Source organism: Trachypithecus francoisi, unplaced genomic scaffold (genome assembly GCF_009764315.1).
Source record: "Trachypithecus francoisi isolate TF-2019V2 unplaced genomic scaffold, Tfra_2.0 Lachesis_group15, whole genome shotgun sequence".
In the NCBI taxonomy this organism is placed as follows: Eukaryota; Metazoa; Chordata; class Mammalia; order Primates; family Cercopithecidae; genus Trachypithecus; species Trachypithecus francoisi.
The window spans coordinates 105,087,309-105,113,853 of record NW_022681460.1 but is presented as its reverse complement, the minus strand read 5'-3'; the positions used below and the strand labels follow the sequence as shown (position 1 = coordinate 105,113,853).

At 40.5% G+C, this 26,545-nt stretch overlaps 1 protein-coding gene across 1 annotated transcript in view; it reads right to left on the bottom strand.

Moving 5' to 3' along the window:
* LOC117097668 (glutamate receptor ionotropic, NMDA 2A) overlaps nt 1-26,545 on the bottom strand; it is a 178,342-nt gene that overhangs the window by 119,281 nt on the left and 32,516 nt on the right. Inside the window, exon 2 of the mRNA XM_033235778.1 lies at nt 9,772-9,886. Within this exon, the coding sequence (XP_033091669.1) occupies nt 9,772-9,886 (115 nt within the window). The remainder of the gene's footprint in view (nt 1-9,771; nt 9,887-26,545) is intronic.

Genomic DNA, 26,545 nt, shown 5'->3' with positions numbered 1-26,545 from the left:
TAAAAGCATTTCAGGGTTACACAGAGTAAGTCCATGCCCTAAAGCAGTAGCTTTACATCTTTAATGGGCATGAGAATCACTAGGGAGGCTTAAAAAAACATGCAGATTCAGAATCAGAAATGCTGATTCCATAGATTTGAGGCAGGGCTAAGGCCTTTACATTTTTCCCAAGGTGATTCTAATCTAGGTAGCCCAAGGAACCACAGGTATAAAATGACCATACTGAAAGATGCTCCTCATTTGGGGAAGTTAACGGGGAAAAAGGCCTTTCCATTCATTCTACAAATACTTATTGAGCCTCTGCTACTGACAGAGATATAATAGTAAAGGAGAAACTGAAAACACACCATGAGCTCTCAGTGCTAGCCGTGGTCAGAATTCATGGCTTTACCAATGGGTTGCTATTGTCTTTCTAAGCCAAGTGAGTCGTAATATGTTTCTGCCTGCTGGTAGAATGTGTCACAATGCACTTCAGTGTTAGCAATCCACATAATCATTCTAACAATTGTCATTTACAGGGTGTCCTCACAACTACAATTTTTCTTCACGATTTCTTTTACATACTCTTCACTGGAATGTGTGCATAGAAGTCAAGAACCATGTTTGCAAAAATACTTCCATCCTTTGGCTGGATGAACTTTTTTGAAGACTACTGATATCTCATACACACACACAAACATGGGGGCAAACTCACACTAACAATCTGAATGTTTTATTGAGATCTTGACACTCACTGGTCCCTTCTAGGCTCAATGTGGTAGTAGTGATGGGAAAGTTAAAATATAATAATTTAGATAGGAGGGAGCTATGGCACTCTATAATTAAAAATCACATCATGTAATAATTGCACTCCATGCATCACTATGCCTCACTAGACCTGATAGCACATTGATACGCCACAGTCAGAACCACAGGCTCAAGAGAGTAATCATAGCTTTTGTAAGATCTCCTTTATCATATCTGTGCTAGGAATCCTATAACTGGAATCTACTTTATTTCACACAAGACACAACATACAGGGTGCATCCCCCACCCCCCCCCCCCCCTTAATGAGACAGGTTGGAAGATGAAACTACTGTAGACCAAAAAATAGAAGGGGCCGGGTGTGGTGCCTCATGCCTGTAATCCCAGCACTCTGGGAGGTCAAGATGGGAGGATTGTTTGAGGTTAGGAGATTGAGACCAACCTCCTAGCAAGACCTTGTGTCTGCAAAAAAAATAAAAATTAGCCAGGCAAGGTGGTGTGTACTTCTGTCCCCAGCTACTTGGGAGGGTGAGGCAGGAAGACCCCTTAAGCCCAGGAATTTGAGGCTGTAGTGAGGTATGATTGTGCCTGCACTCCAGTCTGGTAACAGAGTGAGACCATGTCTCTAAAAAAAATTGAAAATTACAAGGTCTGGGAGATGCAATAAATGCCTATACCCTGAGTTCTCATTAGCTGGGTTCAGGCCAAATCTACTGCCTCCAGTGAGAGGAAAGGAGGCAGACACCTTTCTAAGGCTAGGAGGCACTCCCTACATATCTCCTCTAGAATACCTCCTCCCCACTGCCAGTTGTTCCACATGATGTAGTGGTGACGAACACAGCCTTTGGGGTCAGGCAGACCTCCACTTACATCCTTCTACCACCACACACCAGCTGGGGGATCTGAAGCTGGTCACTAGCTTCTCTGAACCAGAATTTCTATCTCTGAAGCAGGGAGAAGAATACCTACTTTAGAAGAGCCATTAAATGAATACCTACTTAGATGACTAAATGAGATCATGAATGTAAAATTCTCAGCATAGTTATTGATACAGAGTAGCTGTTAATAAATGGCGGCTGAAGTCATCGATACCAACAGATCAGAGAGGGGCCCATTTGTGCACTAGGCCCAAACCCTTGTGGTGAAGCTGAAAAAACGCAGATGAAAGGAACAGACCTTCCCCTGTTGGGGCTTCTAGTCTAAGCGAAGATGAATAGGCAAACAAACAATGCCAAAGCAAGCCGTTAACACTCTTATGAGTTAGTATACAGGTCTGCAGAAATGAAGTGCAAAAGGGCAGACTTTCAGCTACCCAGATATAGAATCAATGGAAAGGGTGTCCTTGACAAAGAGGAAAAATGTTTGAAGGGGCAGGAACATCACGAGCAGGTGACAGCTGAATACTAGGGCTTGGGGAATAAGAAGAAAGCTTTCTGAGTTGGGGCACGGGCGAATAAGCATATTCGTGGAAGGAAGATGATGAGTTTGGCTTCGGACAAGATGATTGGGTGTCTGTGGGTCAGCCACATGGGGTGCTGTAGGCAAGTCTGGAGGTCATGAGACAGATCTGGGCTGGAGGGAGAGATCTGGTCATATTTCTGTGCAAAATGCACCTGAAACCAAATGTAAACAGAGTGATGAAAACAAAAAGAAAAACAGACCCATCAGAGAGAGAACGCGACATTTCCTTCAGGAAGACACAAGGAAGGGTCTCCCTTATGTCTTCTTGAACATCAGTATCATCTTTAATTAGATCTTCTCTGGGGAATAAAATGTTTGTTTTACTTTAATATTTATGTGTTTTGTCCTATTTATATTTGAAGTCAAAACTTCAAAAATATTTATGTATCTCTTTCGCAATATATATCTCTTTTAAAGTTAGTCTGGGATACACTAATTAGTTCAATCTAGCTTTTCCACAGTGTACAAATATATCAAAACATCATGTGCAGTAAAATTATATACAATTTTTATTTGTTAACTTAAACATATTTTTAAAAACTAGCCTGTATGTGCATACAGGTGTACGCATAAATACACATATATTTTCATTTTAAAGCTATTGTAAGGCTGGGCGCAGTGGCTCATGCCTGTAATCCCAGCACTTTGGGAAGCCAAAGTGGATCATCTGAGGTCAGGGGTTCAAGACCAGTCTGGCCAACATGGTGAAACCTCGTCTCTACTAAAAACACAAAAGTTAGCCAGGAGTCGTTACACATGTCTGTAACTCTAGCTATTCAGGAGGCTGAGACAGGAGAATTTCTTGAACCCAGGAAGCGGAGGTTGCAGTGAGCCGAGATCATGCCACTGTACTCCAGCCTGGGTGACAGGATGAGATTCTCTCTCTAAATAAATAAATAAATAATAAAATAAAATAAAGCTACTGTAACCCTAAAATGGTAAATAGAATTATTCTCAAATCATTTTTTTTCAGGTAGAATAAGTAGTTCAGCCTAGAGAAATCTAATTTATTACTCAAGGCCCAACTCCAATGCCTCTAGCTTTAAAAAGAATTTCTCTAAGTGAGAAATTCTCACTTAAAAATTTTTTTATTTTATTTTATTTTTTTTTTGAGACGGAGTCTTGCTCTGTCACCCAGGTTGGAGGGCAGTGGTGCGATCTCCGCTCACTGTAAGCTCCGCCTCCTGTGTTCACGCCATTCTCCCGCCTCAGCCTCCCGAGTAGCTGGGACTACAGGCGCCCGCCACCTCGCCCAGCTAATTTGTGTGTGTGTGTGTATTTTCAGTAGAGACGGGGTTTCATCATGTTAGCCAGGATGGTCTCCATCTCCTGACCTCATGAGCTGCCTGCCTCGGTCTCCCAAAGTGCTGGCATTACAGGTGTGAACCACTATACCTGGCTAGAGAATTTCCTGACTGGGCCAAGTTGACCCTTCTTTCCCCTATGTGCTAGGGATGGTCCTATGGCCAGTAGCACTTATATCCAGTTGTCCCAGGGCTGGCTTAATTCTCTATTATGAGCTACTTGAGAAGAGGGATGGTTTCCTATGCATCCTTGTAGCATCCCTGCTTCCTAATGAACTGCTGGCCACAGAGCTGACATACACAGGGCGTTGGTTGTACTGGCCTAGACTGCTAATTGGCAGGAAGACCCCTTATGCCTAGGAATTTGACGCTGTAGGGTCTTCTGAGGCTGAGGCTGAGGCATCTAGAGTTTTGTTTTTGAGCATCTCTGAGAAGCCTTGGACTCATCAAACTCCAAGGCAGACCAAAATCACTGAAGAAAAAGGGAGAGAGAAAAGGCATGAAAGTCCCGATTTGTAGGAGAAAGCTTGCTCCATCCTGAGTTCTGTGTCTGCAGCATACAGGCAGGCCTGGTGCTCGGCATCTATATAATCCACACCAGCCACATACAAAGGCCCAGCAAAAAGCAAGCACCCCTCTAAGGGCTTGTCGTGTTTTCCCAGACACCCTCATTACACGCTGCTGCTTCCAGTGACGCCACCGGGTGACCTGAGAGATGAAAAGAAATTGCCTCCGAGTCCCAAATAACAGCTCCCTCCTCGGCAGTCCTCCCCCTCTGTTGACCTGCTGTACCAGCGTGTAGTGCTGGGGGGCAGCTTTAAGGATAACATGACTGGTATTTACCTGCTCCACTGGCTTTCTCTTTCTTCGAGACAGAAGCACACAGAGTTATTTCTGAAGCACTAGATCCCCTGAGTGCCAAGAGAATAGAACAACTACAGGCAGCATTTGTGCATTCTAAGCTCAACTCTGCAGCAATTCCCCAAGCTGCCTTTTATGGGAAATTGCTATGTTTCAACAGGAATTTGAAGAAGGGCCCACAAAATATTAAAAGGCATTTTCTGTATTTGGAAATGGAGTGTATCAAGGGCAGCTGTCACCTGCACTGCAGTGGCCTCCTTGTGTACCGGCTCCCTGGAAGATGAGTCAGATTCTAAGGTAGCACAGAAAATTCACAGGTGTGAGCCAAGCCTACCCCAGGACTGGTTAAAACCAACCAAAGGGAATGACGTGGCGGCTCCAAAAGTGAATCGCAGATTGTGTAACATCAAAAGGTTGAAAACCCCAAAACCCAACAACATAAGGCAGAAAGGCTCCAATTCTCTACCTCCAATTTCTCTACCTATAGAAAAAAACGTGAATTGCATTTTGGCTTTACATGTGTAAGAGAAAAGAAAATCAGGATTTGAAATATGGATAAAAGAAAGTAATGATATAATAAAACATTATAGGCAACAACAATAACAAAAGCATATTCGAAGTCCCGAATGCATGAAGGAACCCGGTATATACATTCATAGAGTTGCAAATCACTTGCATGATGGGCTACAGGGTATATAAGAGGGAAGAAAGGAGGTTAAAACCAAGGACAGTGAACTACATGCTAACACTTTCCTTAAGCATGACAGAAGTCCATAGAATCCCAGCCTACTCCATCTCCTCCATATACACACTAGAATCTAAGTTTCTTGAGTACAGAAAATATTTTTTCTCTTGTTTATGATGGACTCCAAGCATCAAGAATAGCGCCTGGTACAAAGCAGGCACTTAATAACTATTTGTTGAATGAAAAAATGAATAGACAAACCATGAAGTCAGGGCTTCGGTGGATCAACTGAAGGATCAATAGAAGAGGTGATCAATAAGCAATGCATACTGTTATTATAATTGGTATTCATGTCAGGGGGTTAAATATGAATGCTCAGTGAAAACTGTTAGCTAATTGTGCTGGGTATCCCAATTTGAAGGATTTAAGGTTTTGTTTTGAGACAAAGTCTTGCTCTGTCACCCAGGGTGAAGTGCAATGGTGCGATCTCAGCTTACTGCAACCTCCACCTCCCAGGTTCAAGTGATTCTCCTGCCTCAGCCTCCTGAGTAGCTGGGATTATAGGCACCATCACCATGCCTGGCTAATTTTTGTATTTTAGTAGATACCTGGTTTCATCATGTTGCCCAGGTTGGTCTTGAACTCCTGAGCTCAGGCAATCTGACTGCCTTGGCCTCCCAAAATGCTAGGATTAGAGATGTGACTCACCATACCCAGAACAAATTTAGTTTGTTTGTTTTTTTTAAATTAAGCACAATGACATACAACAAAATGAATGGATCTTGTGTCATAATTTAACGCCTTTTGACAAATGTTCAAGATAGGAAATAACCGCCATCACTCCAGAAAATTCCCTGTGCCCTGTCCTGTCAACTGCACTCAACCACAGAAGACACCACTATTCTGGTATCTAACACTGTAGGGAAGGTTTGCCTCTCCTTGAACTTTATGTAAACGGAACCACACAATATAATCTTTCATGTCTTTCTTTGGTTCCATATGTTTTTTCAATTCATCCATGTTGCACATATTACCAGGACATTCTATTTTATTAATATACCATAATTTGTTCATCCATTTCCTTGTTGATGGACATTTGAATTATTTCTGATGTTTTGCTATAATGAATAAAGTTGCAATGAACATTCTTGTACAAGTATTACTTTTTGGATATATGTTTATCTTTCTTTGGGATAAATAAGTAGGAGTAAAATTGCTGGATAAGATTTGTGTATGTCTACACATACACAACACAGTTTCTGGCCAGGAACGTGACTCACACCTGTGATCTCAGCAGTTTGGGAGGCCAAGGCAGGTGGATCACTTGTCAAGAGTCTGAGACCAGCCTGGCCAACATGGTGAAACTCTATCTCTACCAAAAATATAAAAAATTAGCCGGTGTGGTGGCACACACCTGTAATCCCAGCTACTCGGGGGACTGAGGTGGAGTCTCATTCTGTTGCCCAGGCTGGAGTGCAGTAGCTCAATCTTGGCTCACTGGAACCTCCATCTCCTAGATTCAAGTGATTCTTGTGCATCAGCATCCCAATTAGCTGGGACCACTGGTGCACACCACCATGCCCATCTAATTTTTGTATTTTTAGTAGAGACAGGTTTTCACCATATTGGTCAGGCTGGTCTCAAACTCCTGACCTCAGGTGGTCCACCTGCCTTGGCCTCCCAAACTGCTGGAATTATAAGCGTGAGCCACCATGCCCAGCCCTCTTTTTTATTTTTTAACAATGTCTTTAGATGAGCAAAAGTTTTTAATTGTGATGAAGTACAGTTTATCTACTACTGAATGCTTTTTCATATTTGGTTTAAGAAATCTGAGGCTCACAGATCACAAAAATATTCTCCTATATTTTCTTCTAGAAAGTTTATAGTTTTATCTTTTACATTTAAGCCTGCAATATACTTCAAGTAATTATTTGTGCATAACGTGAGCAATGGGTCAAGGTTTTTTTTTTATTCCATGTAGATTGCCCATTAATCCAATACCATTTATTAAAAAGACTTTCCTTTTCCCTGTTGTCATAATCATTCATCAAAAATCATTTGAATGTCCCTATGTGGATCTATTTTCATTATTTCATCATTAAATAAGATATAAGCTTATTTAATATATATTTTTTATGCACAGTACCATAACTTAGAATAGAAAAACTTAAAAATTGTCAAATAATCTCATGATATGCATATGTGCATCTAATACATATTATATGCATAATATATAAAAATAGATATATAATATATATTATAGGTTTTTCATAGATACCCTTTATCAGATTGAGGAATTTACCATCTTTATCATAACTGGATATTGAATTTTGTCAAATGTTTTTTCTGCATCTATTGAAATGACCATATTTCCCCCTTTACTCTGTTAATATGGTAAATTAATTTAATTTTTAAATGTTAAACGAATCTTGCATTCCTAAGATAGCTCCCACTTATCCATTATGTATTATCCTTTTTAAAAAACATTATTAGATTATGATTAGTAACATATTGAAAAACTTTGTATAGAGTGCTGTTATTTCTTTTAAATGTTTTTTTTTTTTTTTTGTATTTTTTTTTAGTAGAGACGGGGTTTCACCGTGTTAGCCAGGATGGTCTCGATCTCCTGACCTCGTGATCCGCCCGTCTCGGCCTCCCAAAGTGCTGGGATTACAGGCTTGAGCCACCGCGCCCGGCCTCTTTTAAATGTTTGTTATAGTACAAAGCGACACCATCTGGGCCGGGAGTTTCTCTTTTGTCTTTTTAAAATGGGAAAGTTTTTAGGTATATTTTCAGTTTTTCAGCAAATATGAGCTATTTAGATTGTCAATTCCTTTATGTCAGTTGTAGAAAATTGTGTTTCTTCAGAATTTGCCCATTTTATCTATATTGAGCTACTTAGATTGTCAATTCCTTTATGTCAGTTGTAGAAAATTGTGTTTCTTCAGAATTTGCCCATTTTATCTATATTGTCAAATTTGTTATCATAAATTTTTCATAATATTATTTTCATCTTTGTAATGCCTGTAGGATCTGTAGTGTGTGTAAGTGATAGTCCGTCTTGCATTTTTAATATTGGCTTATTTGTGTTTTCTCTCTTTTGTGTGATCATGATTGCTAGGGATTATGAATTTTATTAGTCATTTCAAAGAACTAGCTTTTGGCTTTGTTGATTTTTTTTCTATAGCTTGTGTTCCACCTTGTTGATTTTTACTCCTATATTTATTATTTTCTTCTCCTACTTCATTTGTTTACTTTGCTCTTTTCTAACTTCTAAATTTATAAGCTTAAATCATTGACACTGAATTCACACTTTCCTTTTATATTATAAGCAGTTAAAGCTATGAATTTCTTAGTATGTCTTCAATCTTATTCTTCAAATTTTGATATTTTGTGTTTTCATTATCATTACAGCCAAAGTATTTTCTAATGTCTTTCTGATTTCTTCTTTGACCTATAGGTGGTTTAGAAGTGTGTTGCCATTTCCAAACATTTGGGGATTTTCTAGATATATTTTTGTTGCTAATTTTTATTTTAATGCTGTTATGATCGAAGAATGCATCCTCCATCATTTCAGCTCTTCTAAACACACTGAGACTTCTGTTTTATGCTCCAGAATGTAGTCTACTTTGGTGGATTTCCCATGTGCACTTGTAAGGCTGTGCATTTTATAGCTGTTGGGTGTAGCATGCAAAACCTTCCTAAGCTTCCTCCTCACTGTTCTTTTCTAGGAATCTGTCATTGTCTCCCCAAAGTCAATGCTTTTATTTGTATAGTATTTCCCCCTGATTTCAGTCAATTACATTATATCTCTCACAGCATATCCTATATCTTTCTTCCCTCTAGGGTCACTCAGGCCTCCATTTGATGTACTAAGTGAAGATAAATTTCAAGATGCTAAAGTAGTTCAGAGGTCGTGCATTGCTTGTCAAAAAACAAAAAAATAAGATAACAACATAGAGTTTCTGATCTCTTCTAGTCTTTATATGAAATTGTAGCGACTAACTTAAGCATTTAATTATGGAGGAGGAGGGAGGGCAGCTGGACCAGATATTGTCATTGTATGTATGAGATCATCTGTAAATTCCCTGTGACGTCTCTCCTCTCTGACCCAGGTCATGACGTGTATGGTACATAAGATGATGATTTTTCTCTTTGCACACTGATTTTTTTGTATTTTTCAACAGCGAATATACATGTAGTTGAAAATATGCTTTATAAGAAAAATAACCTCCCTCTCTAACTCATGATTTACAGAAGTGATACATTGAAGTTTTTAAAATGAGTTTATTTAAAGCTAAAGACTAAGTACATGAAAATACAGAGGGTTCATTCATATGGCAATGACTATGGTACCCAACTAGGAAGTGTAGGCAAACTTGTGTGATCATTGCTATACAGTCAACACTTACTAGTGTAATGCTGCAACCCAAACTTCACTGTCTTTAAATTATCCTAAGTTCAGACCTTTCCTACTGGGATTTGAGAACAGACATAGAGAGCATCACACAATTACTACAGGTCACCCAGGGAAAGCATTCCAATTGCACCTTAAACATTTAGTCGGCCTTGTTGCAAGAAAGACGTGCTCTCGGCTGTGAGATGGGATCTAGAGCAGCTCAACAGGAAATGCGTGGGAGAAAGAAGCACTGTGAATCCCTTTATTGCCCATGCTTTCTTCCCTCCCCTGCATTCAGCACACAGAAGGATGCTCACCTTTTCCCATTCCCGGTCTTTGTTCAGCACAATCACCACCAGCCTGGGATGCACCTGGTAGCCTTCCTCAGTGAAGGATAAGTCTTTGCCATCCCATGTAACATTGACCATAAATCTAGAAAGGGGAAGAGAGAAAGACAAAATTTTAGGAAATAATTAGAGCAATCGAACAAATAAGTGGATGCCACCATTAATGGAATACTGAAAATTTTTAAACTTACAATGCTATATTCATCACAAGAAGCCTCTCTGTAGAAGTATTGATATCTGCGCAACCATTGCTAGTTGACCATGCTTTAGTAATTGACTGTAATTAACAAGTGGAATGTAAGTTTTTTGTGCTGCCAGATCCATAGACCTATATTCAAATGATCTTCTTACAGGAAGATCCTCTAACAAGCTTCCCTGAAGGAAGCTGCTTGCTCATAAACCACATGGCATTCAATGTTGAAAAAATGACATTCCATTATTCATTATTTATTCAACTAATATATATTAAGCATTTGCTACATGCCAGGACTCAGCTAGTTGGTTCAGGGTAAATAAGAAAATGAACATGATTCCTACCCTCATGAAGTTTAGAGTCTAAGGGGGAGGAGAGACATTAATTGATTAATCACAGATTTATGACAAATGCTACAAGGGAGAGGAGAGTATGCTATAAGAAAGTGAAATAGGGGTGAGGCAAGGCTGAGGAAGTGCAGCTTGATCTGAAGGATGAGTTGGCATTCACTAGGCAAGAGAAGACACAAACAGGCAAAAGAGACAACACATGCAAAGACTCCGTGGTGTGCATACAAGGAATTGAATGCAGACCAGTGAGGCTGAAGCAGAGAAAGACAAGAAAATGTGAGATCAGGCGAGGCTGAGAAGATAAATACAAACAGAAAGTGCAGGATTTTAGAGACCATGTTAAATGTCTGTCTTAAAACCATGGGAAGGTGCAGGCATGGTGGCTCCCATCTGTAATCCCAGCACTTTGGGAGGTTGAGGTAGGGGAATCACCTGAGGTCGGGAGTTCGAGACCAGCCTGGCCAACATGGAGAAATCCCATCTCTACTAAATATACAAAAAAATTAGCTGGGCATAGTGGTGCACAACTGTATTCCCAGTTACTCAGGAGGCCGAGGCAGGAGAATCGCTTGAACCCGGCAGGCGGAGGTCACAGTGAGCTGAGATTGTGCCATTGCACTCCAGCCTGGGCAACAAGTGCGAAACTCCGTTTCAAAACAAACAAACAAACAAACAAACAAAAACTATGGGAAGACATAGAAGCAAGGGTGACATCAAAGAGGTAACAGATCATGTTAGTTTAAGACTGTGCAGTGAATAGATTGGAGGGGAACCAGAGCAGGTACAGCGGGACTACTTATGCTATTCTTATAATCCAGGTCAAAGATAATGGTGGCTTTGACTCTGGTTGTGGCCAAAGAAGAGAAGAAGGAAGAGAAAAAGTGACAGCAAACAAGACTGAGTGGAGAGATACTTAGGAGGTATTTAGTGAAAGATTAGATGAGGGGAGGGGAGAAAGAGGCATCAAGGATGACTCCTAGAATGTACCTTATGTAACATGTATAAACTTAACTTTTGGTCTAGGTGTTTTCATTGCAGGTAATGTCTGTCTCCTTACAACATTTATACCCTCATCACTCCTCAAAGCCACTTTGGCCTGTACTCAGGCTGAACTTAGGGAGCCAAGGCAGACTTCATCTCCCAGATTTCAGGTGAGAGGTTCCCCAAGGGTTCCATTCTCCTTGCAGCTTGAGAAAAATGTGATGTCATTAAAGACATCTGAGCCAACATGGTGGTGGCCACTTAGCAGACACAAGATAAATACAATATGGTGGATTGAAGCATTCAAAGACTTCCCCAGAAAGATACTGTGTCTCTTGCTTCATATTCCATAAAAAAAAAAAAAGACAAAGAAGAAGAAGAAGAAGAAGAAGAAGAAGAAGAAGAAGAAGAAGAAGAAGAAGAAGAAGAAGAAGGTGAAGAAGGTGAAGAAGAAGAAGAAAAGGATGAGGAGAAGGGAGGAGGAGGAAGGAGGAGGAAGAAGGAGGAAGAAGCAAGAAAGAAGAAGAAGAAGAGAACTAGGCTACAAGAAATTTCAAAAAGAGACACTGGCCTAATGGGTCACACGTACATCCCTGGACCAGCATGGTGCAGAAGAGACTGACGGTGGTGTTGTATGGGGGAGAATCTGGTTTCCAAGGACAAAGTGAAGAAATCGGGGAAAAGGAAAAGAGCAAATATTGTGTATTTATTCAATAGACTATCTGGGTCATTGAAAATCATGTTTTTGAAGACAAATTGATGATACAGAGAAAATGCTTACTACTTAATGTTAAAGAAGCAGAAAAGAGGATAAAAACAGCTTGTCTATGTCTAAAAGGGTTACAGGTATTTTTCATTTTCTTTTGTGTATCTTTGTATTCTTCAAGTTCTCTGCAATGAAATAATTTAACAAACAGAAAACTAAAACACTGCTATTCTAGAAGGAACAAAGTATAATCACTATTCTATTTGGTTTATTTGGGGTATCTCTTATCACTTCCTAGAAAGGTTTTTGTTGTTGTTGTTTCTTTTTGTTTTGTTTTGTTTTGAGATGGAGTCTCACTCTGTAGTCCAGACTGTAGTGCACTGGCACAATCTCTGCTCACTGCAACCTCCACCTCCCAGGTTGAAGTGATTCTCCTGCCTCAGCCTCCCGAGTAGCTGGGGTTACAGGTGCCCACCACCACACCCAGCTAATTTTTGTATTTTTAGTAGAGACAGGGTTGCACCATGTTGGCCAGGCTGGTTCTGAATTCCTGACCTCAGATAATCTGCCTGCCTCTGGCTCCCAAAGTGCTGGGATTACAGGCATGAGCCACCACGCCTGCCTGAAAGGTATTTTCTTGATTTAACAACTATTTACTGTATGCCTGGTATATGGGTCAGGGCTTATAGTAAGTCTTCCAGATACAGAAATAAAAAACACAGTGTTTGTCTTCTCTCTTACCCACATTCTTATAATTCAATGGCATAGACACATAAACAATGACAGCACCTATAATGCCACTTATTCACTGATGGAGAGTAAATATAAGAAGATGAAAGAACACGGACAAAAGGGTCCCTAACTCAACCTGGGGAATCTGGGGAAGGCTTCCCAGGGAATCTTAATGGGTGAAGGGGTTGAGGCAGGAGAAAGCATTCTGTGCAGAGGGATCATCTTAAGTAAAGAGTCAGCAAAGGTAGTAACACAGGCTAGAGGAAGTAGGAAACGGCTTAGTAAAGCTAATGATTATATTACGTGCAGTGGGATGAGTCTGCAGAGGATCCCTGAAGCCAGATCATAATGGACACACTGATGGGTTTGGATTTGTTCAGAAGGACACGGAGAGCCAGGAAAGACTTTAAGTAGAGGAGCGATACACTCAGATTTGCAGCCAACAGGGGCAGAAGTGAAAATGCTTCTCTGCACTTGAGGGGACTTGAACATTTTTGTTCATGGCTTAAAAACCATTCATTATCTAGACAATTGAAACTTTTTATTCTCTCTTCCTTCTTCCCTTTGATGTTTCCTGGCCGGAGTTTGATGAACTAAAAGAACATGGTCCAGATACACACAACTAGGGGTGCTCCACCTCACACTCCTTATTGAGACTCTAAAGAAGATATTTGCATGGACTAAGTGTTTACTGGAAAACTGGAGTCAAATTCCTCATTATCAGCAGGCTTTCAAAGTAACTAATTGAGCCTAAGTTAAGCTGTTTTTATTTTTTAAGCTGACATTTTGGTTCTGTTTCCCATGGTTATTTTTAGCTCTGTCACATTGTCTGGCATACTGTGGGGGCTCAGTTAATGTCTGGCAACTGAGTATGTTGACAGATCATTACCAAAGGGACATCCACTGATCCATACATTCAACCATCTATATATCTATCCTTCCATCCATCTGTCAATGCAGTCATTCATCTATCCATCCATCCATCAATACATTTACCTGTCCATTCATCTATCCATCCATCTATCAATACATTCACCCATCCACTCATTAATCCATCCATTCATCTATCTATCCATCAATACATTCATTAATATATTCATCTATTCTTCCATCCATTAGGCATGTATGAGTACCTGCTATATATCACACCCTATAGCAGAACTATGCTAGGAAAATGATACCAAAATGACCAAAAATACTTCATTTTTCAAGGTTGGGAAGAGGGACACACAAAATAAATGTAACAAAGAATAGTAAGTGTAAAAATAGAGATTTCGACTAAGTTGTTGGAAAGCATAAGAGAAGGAGTGGCTAATTCTATGGTGATTCCATGACTGGAATAAGGAAACAAAGTGGAAGGGATTTGGGTTGTGCTGAGAAGGAAGAGGAAGGAAAAGATGAGCAGCTCTTGCTCATGCACATGGAGAAAATGCAAAGTCCAAGGCAGAGAATCCTGAAACATCATGACGTGTTCAATGAGCTGTAGTCAGTTCAGAATGGCAGGGAAGTGGGGGGCAAGTGGGAAAGTAACTTGGGAGAGGAAGCTAGAGACAGATGCAGGAGTCAGGTACGTAAGTACTATATAGACTGTACTATGGAGTTTAGACTTCATCCTAGACATATTTATTATTCACTATTTCCCTTTAGACTTTAATTGCAAGTTTGTAAGATGCAGATGGGCGAACAGATGAGGCTTTGTAGTAACCCAAGCAAGGAACAGAGACAACGGTCAAAGAAAGCAATAGTTGGCATGAAGAGATTGGACAGATAGGCAGGCAACTGCAATGGAATTTCAATACAAAAACAACTGACAAGGACCACCAGTGGCCTTGACCTCAGCTAGCAGAAGATAAGTTACCAGTCACTCTGTACCTGCTGCCCTAAGTTCATAATTAGGGTGACCAACTCACTGAGGTGTTTCTTATTGAGTACAATGAGATCTTAAGCCAGGTTTCAATCATCCAACACTTTGGGATGAATGTAGTTCAGGCTGAGTCTACCTAGTGTCCCAAATGTGGGAAAACTGAAAAATTTAGGAAATTATCAAGAAATTTGGAAATATCCAGTTTATTGTCTGTTTGGAAATGCTGGATTAGGGAACAAATGTTTTGGTTTCGATATAGACACTTGGTCCTGGGGAGAGCCATTCACAAGGTTACATAACATGAACTGAATGTCACAGCAACTTTTTTGGGGGTTTTTTGTTTGTTTTTGCTTTTTGAAACAGGGTCTCACTCTGTCACCCAGGCTGGACGCAGCAGTGCAATCTCAGCTCACTGCAACCTCCGCCTCCCAGGTTCAAGCAATTCTCCTGCTTCAGCCTCCCAAGTAGCTGGGATTACAGGTACCTGCCACCACTCCCGGCTAATTCTTGTATTTTTAGTAGAGACAGGGTTGCACCATGTTGGCCAGGCTGGTCTCGAACTCCTGACCTCAAATGATCCACCTGCTTCAGCCTCACAAAGTGCTGCGATTACAGGTGTGAGCCACCACACCCAGCCAACACAGTGATTGTTTTAATCAAGAAGGTAGCAGATGCAGTTGAGCACCTTTCTTTGGATTTGCCGTTGAATTTACTTAAAATCTCCTTCTTTAATTTCCCTTCTCCATGTTCTCCACTTGTTCCCTTTTCTTCCATTTTGTAGTAAAATCAGATGGAATTAGCAGAGGGATTATTGAGATGCAAACACTCTTCTTCAGATTATATGAAAATAACTATGCAGAAATCCTCATGCTTCAGATTTTTCTGTATTCCTTTAAGATTCAATATTCTGGGCAAATGACTCCATATACTTATACTTAACGTTAATACTGTCTTTCTTTTTCTATTAAAAGTCTTCAGTCCCTTGGGAGGGGGGGAAAAACAACCTCTAATAGAAATTTCTGCTGAACAGTAATTTCATTATGAAGTTGGCAGGGAGCAAGTACCTATTACCTTCAATTCCCCCATCCAATTTCTAGAAAGGACAATCCATGTTTCCATGGGCTTTCTTCCCATTTAAACTTGCTCCAGAGCAGAGTTATTTACCTAGGGAAATACCATTTTACACCACATTGGTCAGTTCCCATTAACACCTGCTGAGCACTTGTACTAAACAGTAAAATCTTATCATTGTTTTGCTTATCTCTACAAAATTGATCATAAAGCTTTAGTGGTCAGATAAAATGTCAGAAATTCTGACTGCTTCTAAGCCTCAAATTACAGCTTCAATATCTCCGTCAGGAGCAATAAGTACATAGAAGCATGCTGGCAAATAGAGAAGGGGAAGACTCTAGTGATTTGCCAAGACCACTTCTGTGTTGTCAGTCACTGGTGGTAAAGTGCTAAGTTGTTTTTTATTGTCAATGATACTCACAACACGAAATATATATATAATATATATATGTTTACATATTACATATATAAAATACATAAAATATGTACATATATATACACATTTCCTCTGGTATTTACAGTGTTAAGTGTATGAAGTTGAAGTCCAGGTGAAATAAACATTTATCTTCCCCTTGTGTTTTGTGCTCTATGAACGGTGATGCATGGTGATCAGAGATAACACTGAAAAATAGGCAGGCAATATTTCGTATATTATGATTGAAAAGAAATGGGGCCAGAATTGTCCAATTCTCTCTAGGCCTGCTATCACATTAGATAGCCACCAACCACATGTAGCTATTGAGCATTTGAAATGTAGTTAGTCTGAACTGAAATGTGTCATCCATGTAAAACCACAAACAGAATTTTGAAGACTGTATTTTTCAAAAGAGTAAAAGATCTCATAGATAATTTTAGGTTGATTTCATGTTCATTTAGACATGTTGGGTTAAATAAAATATATTATTAAAATTAATTTCATCTGCTTCTCTTCACTTTTTTAATGGGTTACCAAAAAATTTAAGTTGCATGTGACTCGCATTTTATTCCTAACGGACAGCTGTTCTAGACTCTTTTTGTGCCTTTGCTTTTGTTTTTAACTGGTAGACTGTAATCATGGAAGCAGGGACCTCATCTGCCTTGTTTAGTATTATACTTCTAGTGCTAAACAGGGTGTGTGGCACAAAGCTGGTGCTGAACACGTGCAGAATGAATAAAAGAATAACTTGCTGCTTCTGTGTTGTCGAGGTTTCATGACATCAAGGAAGGAGAATAGGCTTTACAGTGAGACAGTACCTGGCACCTTGGGCAGTATATTTAAAATCTACTGAGCCTCCATTTCCTTTATTTTGCAAAAATGGATTAAGTTAAACCATATAAACTAGCCATGACAGTTTCATATGCTTTAACCTAACTTCATAGCTCACATAAAATGCCTAGCACAATGCCTGGCATACAGCTATTAATAAACAGTAGTTACATTGATGCAAATTTTCCATGTAGTTTTCACTCTTTTTCCACCCTGTCATATATTCTAACACCCTACTACAAATGCAATGCTTTTTAAAACCATGCTTCCCCTTGCCATTTAGTATACTCATTTCCAGAGTCCCTCTGTCCTTGTGTGAACAGCCAACCATAATGGGCTGCATAAGTTTCTTTAACTATGACTTAAAATATCTCATTCCTCCAGATTTCTATTTTATCTCTTTTGCCTCATAGTCATAAGTCTCCTTTAACTTCCAAAATTGAATTATTTGAGATGTTCTCTAGATGTATTTATTATTCACTATTTTCCCTTAGACTTTAATTCTCTTACTGATTCACAAATGCCACCATAACCCATTCAGTGTTTCTCAATTTTTGGTTAATTTTCCATCTGCTTTGCCATTTCTGAAGTTCTCAGGGACATTTCCTGAATCACAGTGTCCCTTAAATGCCTCCTTGAACTGCTTGAGGTGTCACAGTTTCTTAGCCTTGTCATTTAATTTACATGTTTTTGAAAACACAGTTGCCGTTTTCTTTAACCTCTTTTCAATTCTCAAGACATGTTCATTTTTAGAGGCTTTTTTTTTTTCTCTTACAAGCATTCTCCTGGTGTTTGCAAATCCCTTCAACTTTGATGTCTGTCTTAGTGCTTTCTCATCTTCCACTAACTACTCCCTCATGGGCACAAATGAATCCTCATCCCTCTTTAGTACAACTTCACTCTACTTTTGCCAGTTTTCAATTCCCAACTCATTCACTTCCTCATTCTCTTCTTCCTCTGAACATCCTTGTGCTGTCTTTCGATGGCAGCACCTTTCTCTTTGCCCTGGTGCTCAATTTCATATACAGTACTCATTGGTGGTTTCCAGTTCCCCAAGAACAATTAAAAAGGCTTGACAGCAGAGCCAAGACTTAAATGTCAAGGCAGAGAAGACCAGGTGCAGTGGCTCACTCCTGTAATCCCAGCACTTTGGGAGGCCAAGGTAGGTGGATGACCTGAGGTCAGGAGTTTGAGACCAGCCTGGCCAACATGGTGAAACTCCGTCTCTATTAAAAATACCAAAAATTAGCCGGGCATAGTGGTGGGCACCTATAATCCCCGCTACTCACGTAGCTGAGACAGGAAAATCGCTTGAACCCAGGAGGCGGAGGTTGTGGTGAGCAGAGATCGCGCCATTGCACTCCAGCCTGGGCAACCAGAGCGAAACTCTGTCTCAAAAAAAAAAAAAAGGCGAGGCAGAAAAATAATAACTCCAACACAGAGATGCACTAAATGGGCTCAGAAACCACAGCATAAAGAAATAGAAAAAAGAAAGGGATTTTTATAAGGAGAAAAGTATTGTTTACTCTTTAACACAAATTCTATTGTGGCCAATTAAAAAAATAATGTTAGTTGTCTTAGCTGAGCAATACTGAATTTTAATGAATTTATTCGATTCCGGTGCAACAATTGCCAAGAGGCAATATTGCAAGAATTGGATAGCCTGAGTTAGAATTCAGTTTTGTGGCTTTCAACCTCAGGCAAGTAACCTCAGTTCTGAGAGTCAGATTTCTTTCCTTTTCTGTAAAAGTGAGGTCATAACAGCCATGTCACTGGGTAATTATAGGGATCACATTAAATGATGTCTAATGAGATACAGAACATGATAACGGCCAGCAGAGAGCTTGGCACATTATGTGTGTCTGCTAAACAATGGTAGGGGTAGCAGTAGTTGTCATGGTTTCATATAATTGTCGTCTTCCTCCTAAAATTTTGGGTCAAAAACTTTCTTTTAAATGCTGGAGAATCATTTTGGCTGCTAATTCCAGTCCTGCAAGGGAGGCAATGAGAGCTCATCTAGGCCCCCTACCCCAAGGAGAGAGAAGGAGCTCATCTGATTGTTCAGAGCTCACAGCATCCCCTGGACTGGGCTTACTGGTGGGTGAAGCTTCTATGGTACAAAGGCTGTAATCCATGTGCCAGCCTGGGCTTCCAACTCTATTCAGGGAGCACACCCTGAGTCAAGGGTGACTCTTTAAGTACAGGACCCTATATGCTGTCTTTTGTAATACAACCTCTATGTCTAAAACTTGAGGTAAGTTAGGACAAAGCTCTTTCCTGTAAATATGGCTCTCCTCCTCCCAACTCCAGACAACATACCTGAACCTTTGATACAGCTGGCCAAAGATTTCAATTAGAAGCAGGGCGTATAGAGTAGGGTCTAAGATGTATGTCCTAATTCCACTTTATTGGGAGTTATTGGAAATCTGACCGCTAATAAAGTGGTTCTTCAAATCCCAGGCTGCTCTTTTTCCCTCTATTTGGAGTTTTTTCAGGAACCTAGGATGAGGAATCTGGAAATTCTGGGTAGTATTTATACTACCAGAACCGTTAAAATAGCACCAAAGATGTCATCATTAACCGCTCATGACTATGGCTCACCTAACCACTTTGAACTGGCTGGCACAAGAGGCAGTGGAACCAGCTCACATAATGAGCTTCTAATCCAAAACAGCAGAAAAAAATGTATGTAGCATGGCCAGCATTTCCAAGCTCACTCAATCACCTGTGCCTATGCTGCCAAATTATTCAAGATCTCAAAGGGGCAGATGTGCATGCATGTTGTTCTTCCTACCAAAAACTATAGAATGAGATGAGATGGATCAATTGACATTCAATTCCAGGTGTGATTTTTATTCTAGAATTTCTGAATATTTGCATACTGGAATACAGAACTCCTAAAAGCACGGATTTTGCCTGGTTTTTCTTTCCCCTGCTTTTTCTCCCTTGAAGAACCTAGAATAGTACCTGGTATAGAGTAGATGCTCAATGCAAATTCGTGGAACGAACAAAAGTCTCGGCCCTCTTTGTTTTCTTTTGTTTTTGCTTTTGATGATGAGCCCTACTTTGTCTCTCTGTCCAGTGGGTGTCTACCTGTGCTTTGTGAATTACTACTAAACATCCAGTGAGGTAACTCAAAGGCAGAGAGGAAAGGTTGGGGGTGATATGCCAATGGGATTCTAACACTCCTAACTCCACTTACATCATTAATATGTTGTTCTTTTTTATATGTATTATTTGGCGAAAAAATATCTTTCATTTATTTATTTTTGAGACAGAGTCTTGTCTTCACCCCGGCTGGAGTGCAATGGTGCCGACCTCAGCTCACTGCAACCTCTGCATCCCAGGTTCAAGTGATTCTCATGCCTCAGCCTCCCGAGTCGCTGAGATTACAAGTGTGCACCACCACGCCTGGCTAAATTTTCATATTTTTAGTACAGAAGGGGTTGGTCAGGCTGGTCTCAAACTCCAGACCTCAAATGCTCCATCTGCCTCAGCCTCCCAAAGTGCTGGGATTACAGGCATGAGCCACCACATCCCATGCCTGACCAGGGAAAATATCTTTATATTAATCAATTAAACAAATAAACTAGAAAACAATTAAGATATTTGCTCATCCATGCTATTACAAAAGAAGAACTCTGGTTTTCAAATCAGGAGACCTAGAATCTTGTCCTATCTCCCTGAATATGTGAGTAAGAGCGATCACTTAAGGATAAGCGACTAAAATGTATTTAGCCTCTAATATGTGTTGAATGTGTTGAATGGTGTGCCAGATACTTCCCATATGTTACCTGAATTCTCACCCTAAGAACTAAGTGCAGATTTTCTCATTTTACAGAGAGAAAACAGAGGTGGGTTTTATAATGGTGTGAAAAGCTATATGGGGTGTCAAGAGACTTCTGGTTGTTCATCAATATCCTCTCTTTTCTTCTGCCTTAGTAACAGAAATTCTATTTTTAGAGGGGCACAGAACATCCAATAATAAAGCTTACATTTCCAGCTTCCCTAGCAGCTAGGCATGACCCTATGACAATGTTCTGGACAATAGGAAGAGAGAAGATATGATATGTATAACTTATAAGAAGTACTGTAAAAGGAGGAGGTGAGCCCTTCTTTGCTCCTTCCTCCTTCCTTCTAGTTGCATTGCAGATATGATGGCTGGAGCAGTAGCAGCCATCTTGAATTATGATGTGGAAGCCACTGGCTGAGGGTGGCAGAGCCACAAGGTAGAAGGAGCCTGGGTCCCTGATACTGTGGAATACCATACCAGCCCTAGATAAACTTTGCACAAGAAAGAATTCAGTGCCTATCTTCTTTAAGCTACTTTTATGTTTTAGAATTTCTGTCATTAAAAAAATAATAATTTTAGTTGGTTTAAGCAGTCAACTGGTTATTTGAACCAAAATCTTTCGGATTTCAAAGCCTTTGAATTAAGGTGCACCAGCACTCATTTAACCTCCCTACACCTCGGTTCCCTTCTCTGATAAATGGGGCAGTGGTACCACACACTTCCTTATTTTTCCAACTCTACAATATTTAATTTTATCTCCTCATCATCCCCCACCCCTGTGAATACACAATGCATTTGGTCCTAACCCCATCTCTTAGTATATGCTGTTCCTCCCACCCAGAATGCCTTTCTGCCTCATCTTCTTCAGTCTAAACCCAGTATTTGTTTTTAAGAAGGCTGATTTCAAGCTGTTTCTTCATTGTGGGGTTTCCTAATAATCTTTCCTTCTCTTGGTTCTGTTTTTTGTTTGTTTGTTTGTTTGTTTTGTTTTGTTTTGGCGGGGGTGGGGGCGGGGTGGGAGCGGGGACGGGCGATGGAGTCTCACTCTGTTGCCCAGGCTGGAGTGCAGTGGTGCGATCTGAGCTCACTGCAATCTCCGCCTCCTGGATTCAAGCAATTCTCCTGCCTCAGCCTCCCCCAGTAGCTGGGACTACAGTCGTGTGCCACCACGCCCAGCTGATTTTTTGTATTTTTAGTAGAGACCGGGCTTCACTGTGTTAGCCGGGATGGTCTCAATCTCCTGACCTCATGATCTGCCCACCTTGGCCTCCCAAAGGGCTGGGATTACAGGCATGAGCCACCGTGCCCAGCCTCTTGGTTTTTAAAATCCATTCCTCATGCAACAGCACTTAGCAATACATTGTCTCCTGCTAGTCTCTGAGGATTCCACATTCACACATTTGGTCCCACCAGGAGCAAAGGTCAGATCTTCCCTTATTTATGTTTATCCAGCAGAACTGCCATTGAGCACAGCATGTTCACCATTTATTGACTTGATTCAAAAACGGATACCTTAATCTCCACCTCGGGACCACCTTTTTCCCTACTTGATACTAAACACAAGGAAGGCTGAGGAAGGACAATAAGCCAGGCCACAAATCTTTGTCCATATTATTTTTCTGCAGCTATAATTCCTGTTCATTCCCTGCATCAGGCTTACTGGCCACCCCTCATGATCATCGCAAATAATACCTCCTCCACAAAGTATTACCTGACTCCTTCAAGTCAGATGCATCCTCTTCCACTCTCAACCCCTGTTCTTCATGTGGCACACACCTCTTAGAGGGCACCTTCTTTATTTATGTTAGTCCCAACCACTCAGGACTAATTTTAAAAAGACACCTCTTTCTGAAGACCCTTTACTACCATTTGCCAGAACAACTGTCAAAATAAAACACAAATCTTTGATGAAGCAGGTATGCAGGGTGCCCCGGGACTTGTGCAATTCATAGACTGAACAACGTTATCACCTCTCCCAGACTGTCAACTCCCTGAGGATAAGACTTCATAGCCAAGTACCTTGAACTCTGGGAACACTGTGAATTGCAGAGAAGAGTGGATTTAGAGACAGGCAAACTGAAGTTGAGTTTTAAATCCACAATTGTTGGTGTTTATACCCTTAAGAAATCAAGTTATTTGAGACTCAGCTCACTTCTGTGTCAGTGGGGGTAAGGCCACTGTTTTCACCAGTTCAGGCTGCTATAACAAACTACCATAGTGTGGGTGGCTTAACTAACAAATATTTGCATCTCACAGTTCTGGAGGCTGGAAAGTTCAAGATCAAGGCACCGGCAGATTTGGTGAAAGCCCTCTTGCCTATTTATAGACGACTGTCTTCCTAAAGTGTACTCACATGGTGGAGAGAGATCTATCTCATGTCTCTTCCTCTTTTTCGTTTTCTTTTCTTTTCTTTTTGAGACAGAGTCATGCTCTGTCACCTAGGCTGGAGTGCAGCAATGTAATCTCAGCTTACTGCAACCTCCACCTCCTGGGTTCAAGAGTTTCTCATGTCTCAGCCTCCCCACTAGCTGGGATTACCAGTGTGCATCACCAAGCCCAGCTAATTTTTTGCATTATTAATGAAGACAGGGTTTTGCTATGTTGGGCAGGCTCTTCTCAGTCTCCTGGCCTCAAGTGATCTGTCCATCTCGGCCTCCCAAAGTGCTGGGATTACAGGGGTGAGCCACTGTACCTGGCTCTTCCTCTTTTTATAAGGGCACTATTTCCATTGCAACGGACCCACCCTCATGACATCATCTAACCCTAATTACCTCCCCAAGGCCCCACCTCCAGATACTATCGCATTGAGGATTAGGGTTTCAACATAAACTTTCAGTCCATAACAACTACACAGCATTGTTGCGAAGTTTCATGGTGGCATCATGACAGTTAGAAGGGGGCCTATGATAAGCACATTGTTTTTGATTGACATCCAGTAGCAGTGTGACCAACCATCCCAGTTGTCCCAGCACTGAGGTGTTTCCTGTGGCATGAAAATTTCAGTGCGAAAACCAAAACCATAAATTATGGACCACAAATTAAGAGTTTGATCCACTAAGAAATATACCAAAAGGACATCTATAGAAAGGTTTCAAATCTCAGTAAACACATCAATTCAATAAACATTAATTGAACATCTACTTTATGCTAGCAAAGAATAGGAAATAAAATGGTAAGTAAAAATTGTGTTTCCTTTCTCTGCAATCATTTAGAATTTAAGGGAAAGGCAGATCCTATGCAAATAATTAAAATAAACTGCAATACATCTGCAGCTAACATTCCTCTTGCTGTAAGAACATTAGGAGGGGAACCTGGCCCATCAGAATACTGGTTAATCTTCCATTACTCCATTTCTGCTTGCTTTTTTCAGGGCAAACACCAAGTTGATTTATCAGAAAGAATACAAATCTCTCATGCTTTTCAGGACTGGGCAGATAACATCAATGAGTAAAATGAGCCAGGTGCAAGATGATAACAGTGGTGAAAATCTTAGCTAAAGGCATTCAAATTCATTTAAATGTAAATGAAATAAAACTGATCTACTGGCTGCTCATTGGGACTGTCTGTTCTAAATGAACTGAAAAATATTCATATTCCTTCCTCTAGCAAAAACCTAGGCTTCCTTCTATACTAGTACAGTTCACAGGACAACATCCCTTCTGGGGTGGAGGGATGTGCCTATGGACATACAATAAGCCCCAATCTTTGAAAAGTCCTCCCTTATGTGTACCTGAACACTTATTTGTTTCCCTGGTCATAAAAATACATACAAGGGGGAGAGGTGCACCTGTCCCATGGTGGATCAATCAGATTCTCTCTCCTAGGAATTTGAAACTTGATAGGTAAGACACAAAGACCACAAATTGTTGACTCGAAACCAATGTAATAGTGACTCCCCTTCATCAAGAATGTTGCCTCATTATGACCTTTCCAAAGATTAGTTGCTCAACTTATACTTTGATTTTTAAAAAGCCTAATAAAGCCCCAAGCAATATTTTCTATTGTTTCTCCTTCATTACCTCCTTTTAATTAAATTAAGCTAATCAGGGTTTATTTCTGTTGCTTGCTACCAAAATGTCTTTCACTTTCCTCCTACCTGGCCTATAACATCTGTACTGCTATCCAGATTCCTACATTTCGTCCTCCACAGTCATATCAAGCCCACTTGCCAGATGAATGTTCCCACACCTCAGCTCTGATCATGTGCCACCCTTCTCAAAACCCTTAAATGGATCCCCATTGTCCAAAAATAAAATCCACGCTCCTCGGCCAACTTTAATTTTTCCAACCTTCTATCCTAAAACTGTTCTTAACAGTATCCTGCACTGGAGCAAACCCAAACCACTCATGGTATCCCAGTAAAGTCTTGTGATTTTCCACTTCTTAGCTTTTGTTCCTACACCTTCCTCCACTGGAAATGCAGTCAGAGCTGTTGTTTCTGGTTACTTTCATTTTCTGATAATAGATCTTCCTCCACAAAACCTTAAGGGCATCTCTGGCCACAGAGATTGGTTCAGGGATTGGCACATGACTCAATCTCATTCAATCACATTTCTTCTCCGGGAATTTTTTATTGCAACTAGAAGAGATCACTGTCTTTCTGGACTTAAAAAGATATAGTGCTAAAAGTATGTGAGTCAATACTTAGTTTACATGAGTTCATTCCCTATCTTCCAGAGGCAAACAACACACCTTAACAGGGAGAAATACGGGAAGCAGAGGGAGACCTGAAGACACCATTTGAGCCCAGATCTAGACACGCAAGATAACAAGTTCATCCTTTCTAGATGAATGAACCAATAAATCATTTTGCACTTTTTTGTGTGCCTAAGTTAGTAAGAATTTTTTTTTCTCAGTGAAAATCACAAAGTTTTATTTTTCTTTCTTTCTTTCTTTCTTTTTCAAGATAGGGTCTTGCTGTGTTGCCTGGGCTGCAGTGCAGTGGCACAATCACAGCTCACTGCAGCTGCAGCCTCCGTGGCTCAAGTGATCCTCCCATCTCAGCCTCCTTAGTAGCTGGGTAATTTCTGTATTTCTTGTAGAGGGGGTTTCACCACATTGCTCAGGCTGGTCATGAACTCTTGGATTCAAGCAATCTGCCTACCTTGGCCTCCCAAAGTGCTGGGATTACAGGCATGACTCACCATGCCCGACCACAAAAGTCTTGTTTTTCTATTCAGCCACTGAAGGACATTTAGGTGTTTTACAGTTTGGGGCAATTATGAAAAGAGGTTGTGAACATTCGTGCACAGGTTTTTGTGTGACCATCGGTTAAATACCTAAGAGTGAGATCACTGTATGGATATACAATGAAATACAATGTGGGAATACAAACAATGAATTACAGAAACACAGAACAGCTTGAATGAATTGCAGAGGCATTTTACTGATTGACAGCAGTGACCCTCAGAAGATTACGCACTGTGTGATTCTCTTATATGACATTCTCCGAAAGCCAAAACTATAGACACAGAGAGTGATTGTGTGGCTAGAGCAGACAGTGTGGCTGTAAGTACATACGTAAGGGATTTTGGGGGTTGGGGTGATGGAACGGCTCTGAATCCTGATTGTGGTCATGATTTATATGAATCTGTCTGTGTGCTAAGAATCATACAGTCATTCCTCCACCAGTCAATTTTACTAGATATTATTTTTTAAAATAAAATTTTAAATTTTCATTAAAAAATAAAAAAGCAAAATCACAAGTGTCAATTAAATACAAAGATCTGTCTCACCTAAACATTCACATGTTCAAATCCTCCAAAACTGAGCAGAGAGTCCACCTTTTCCCAAAAGGCTCACTGAGCT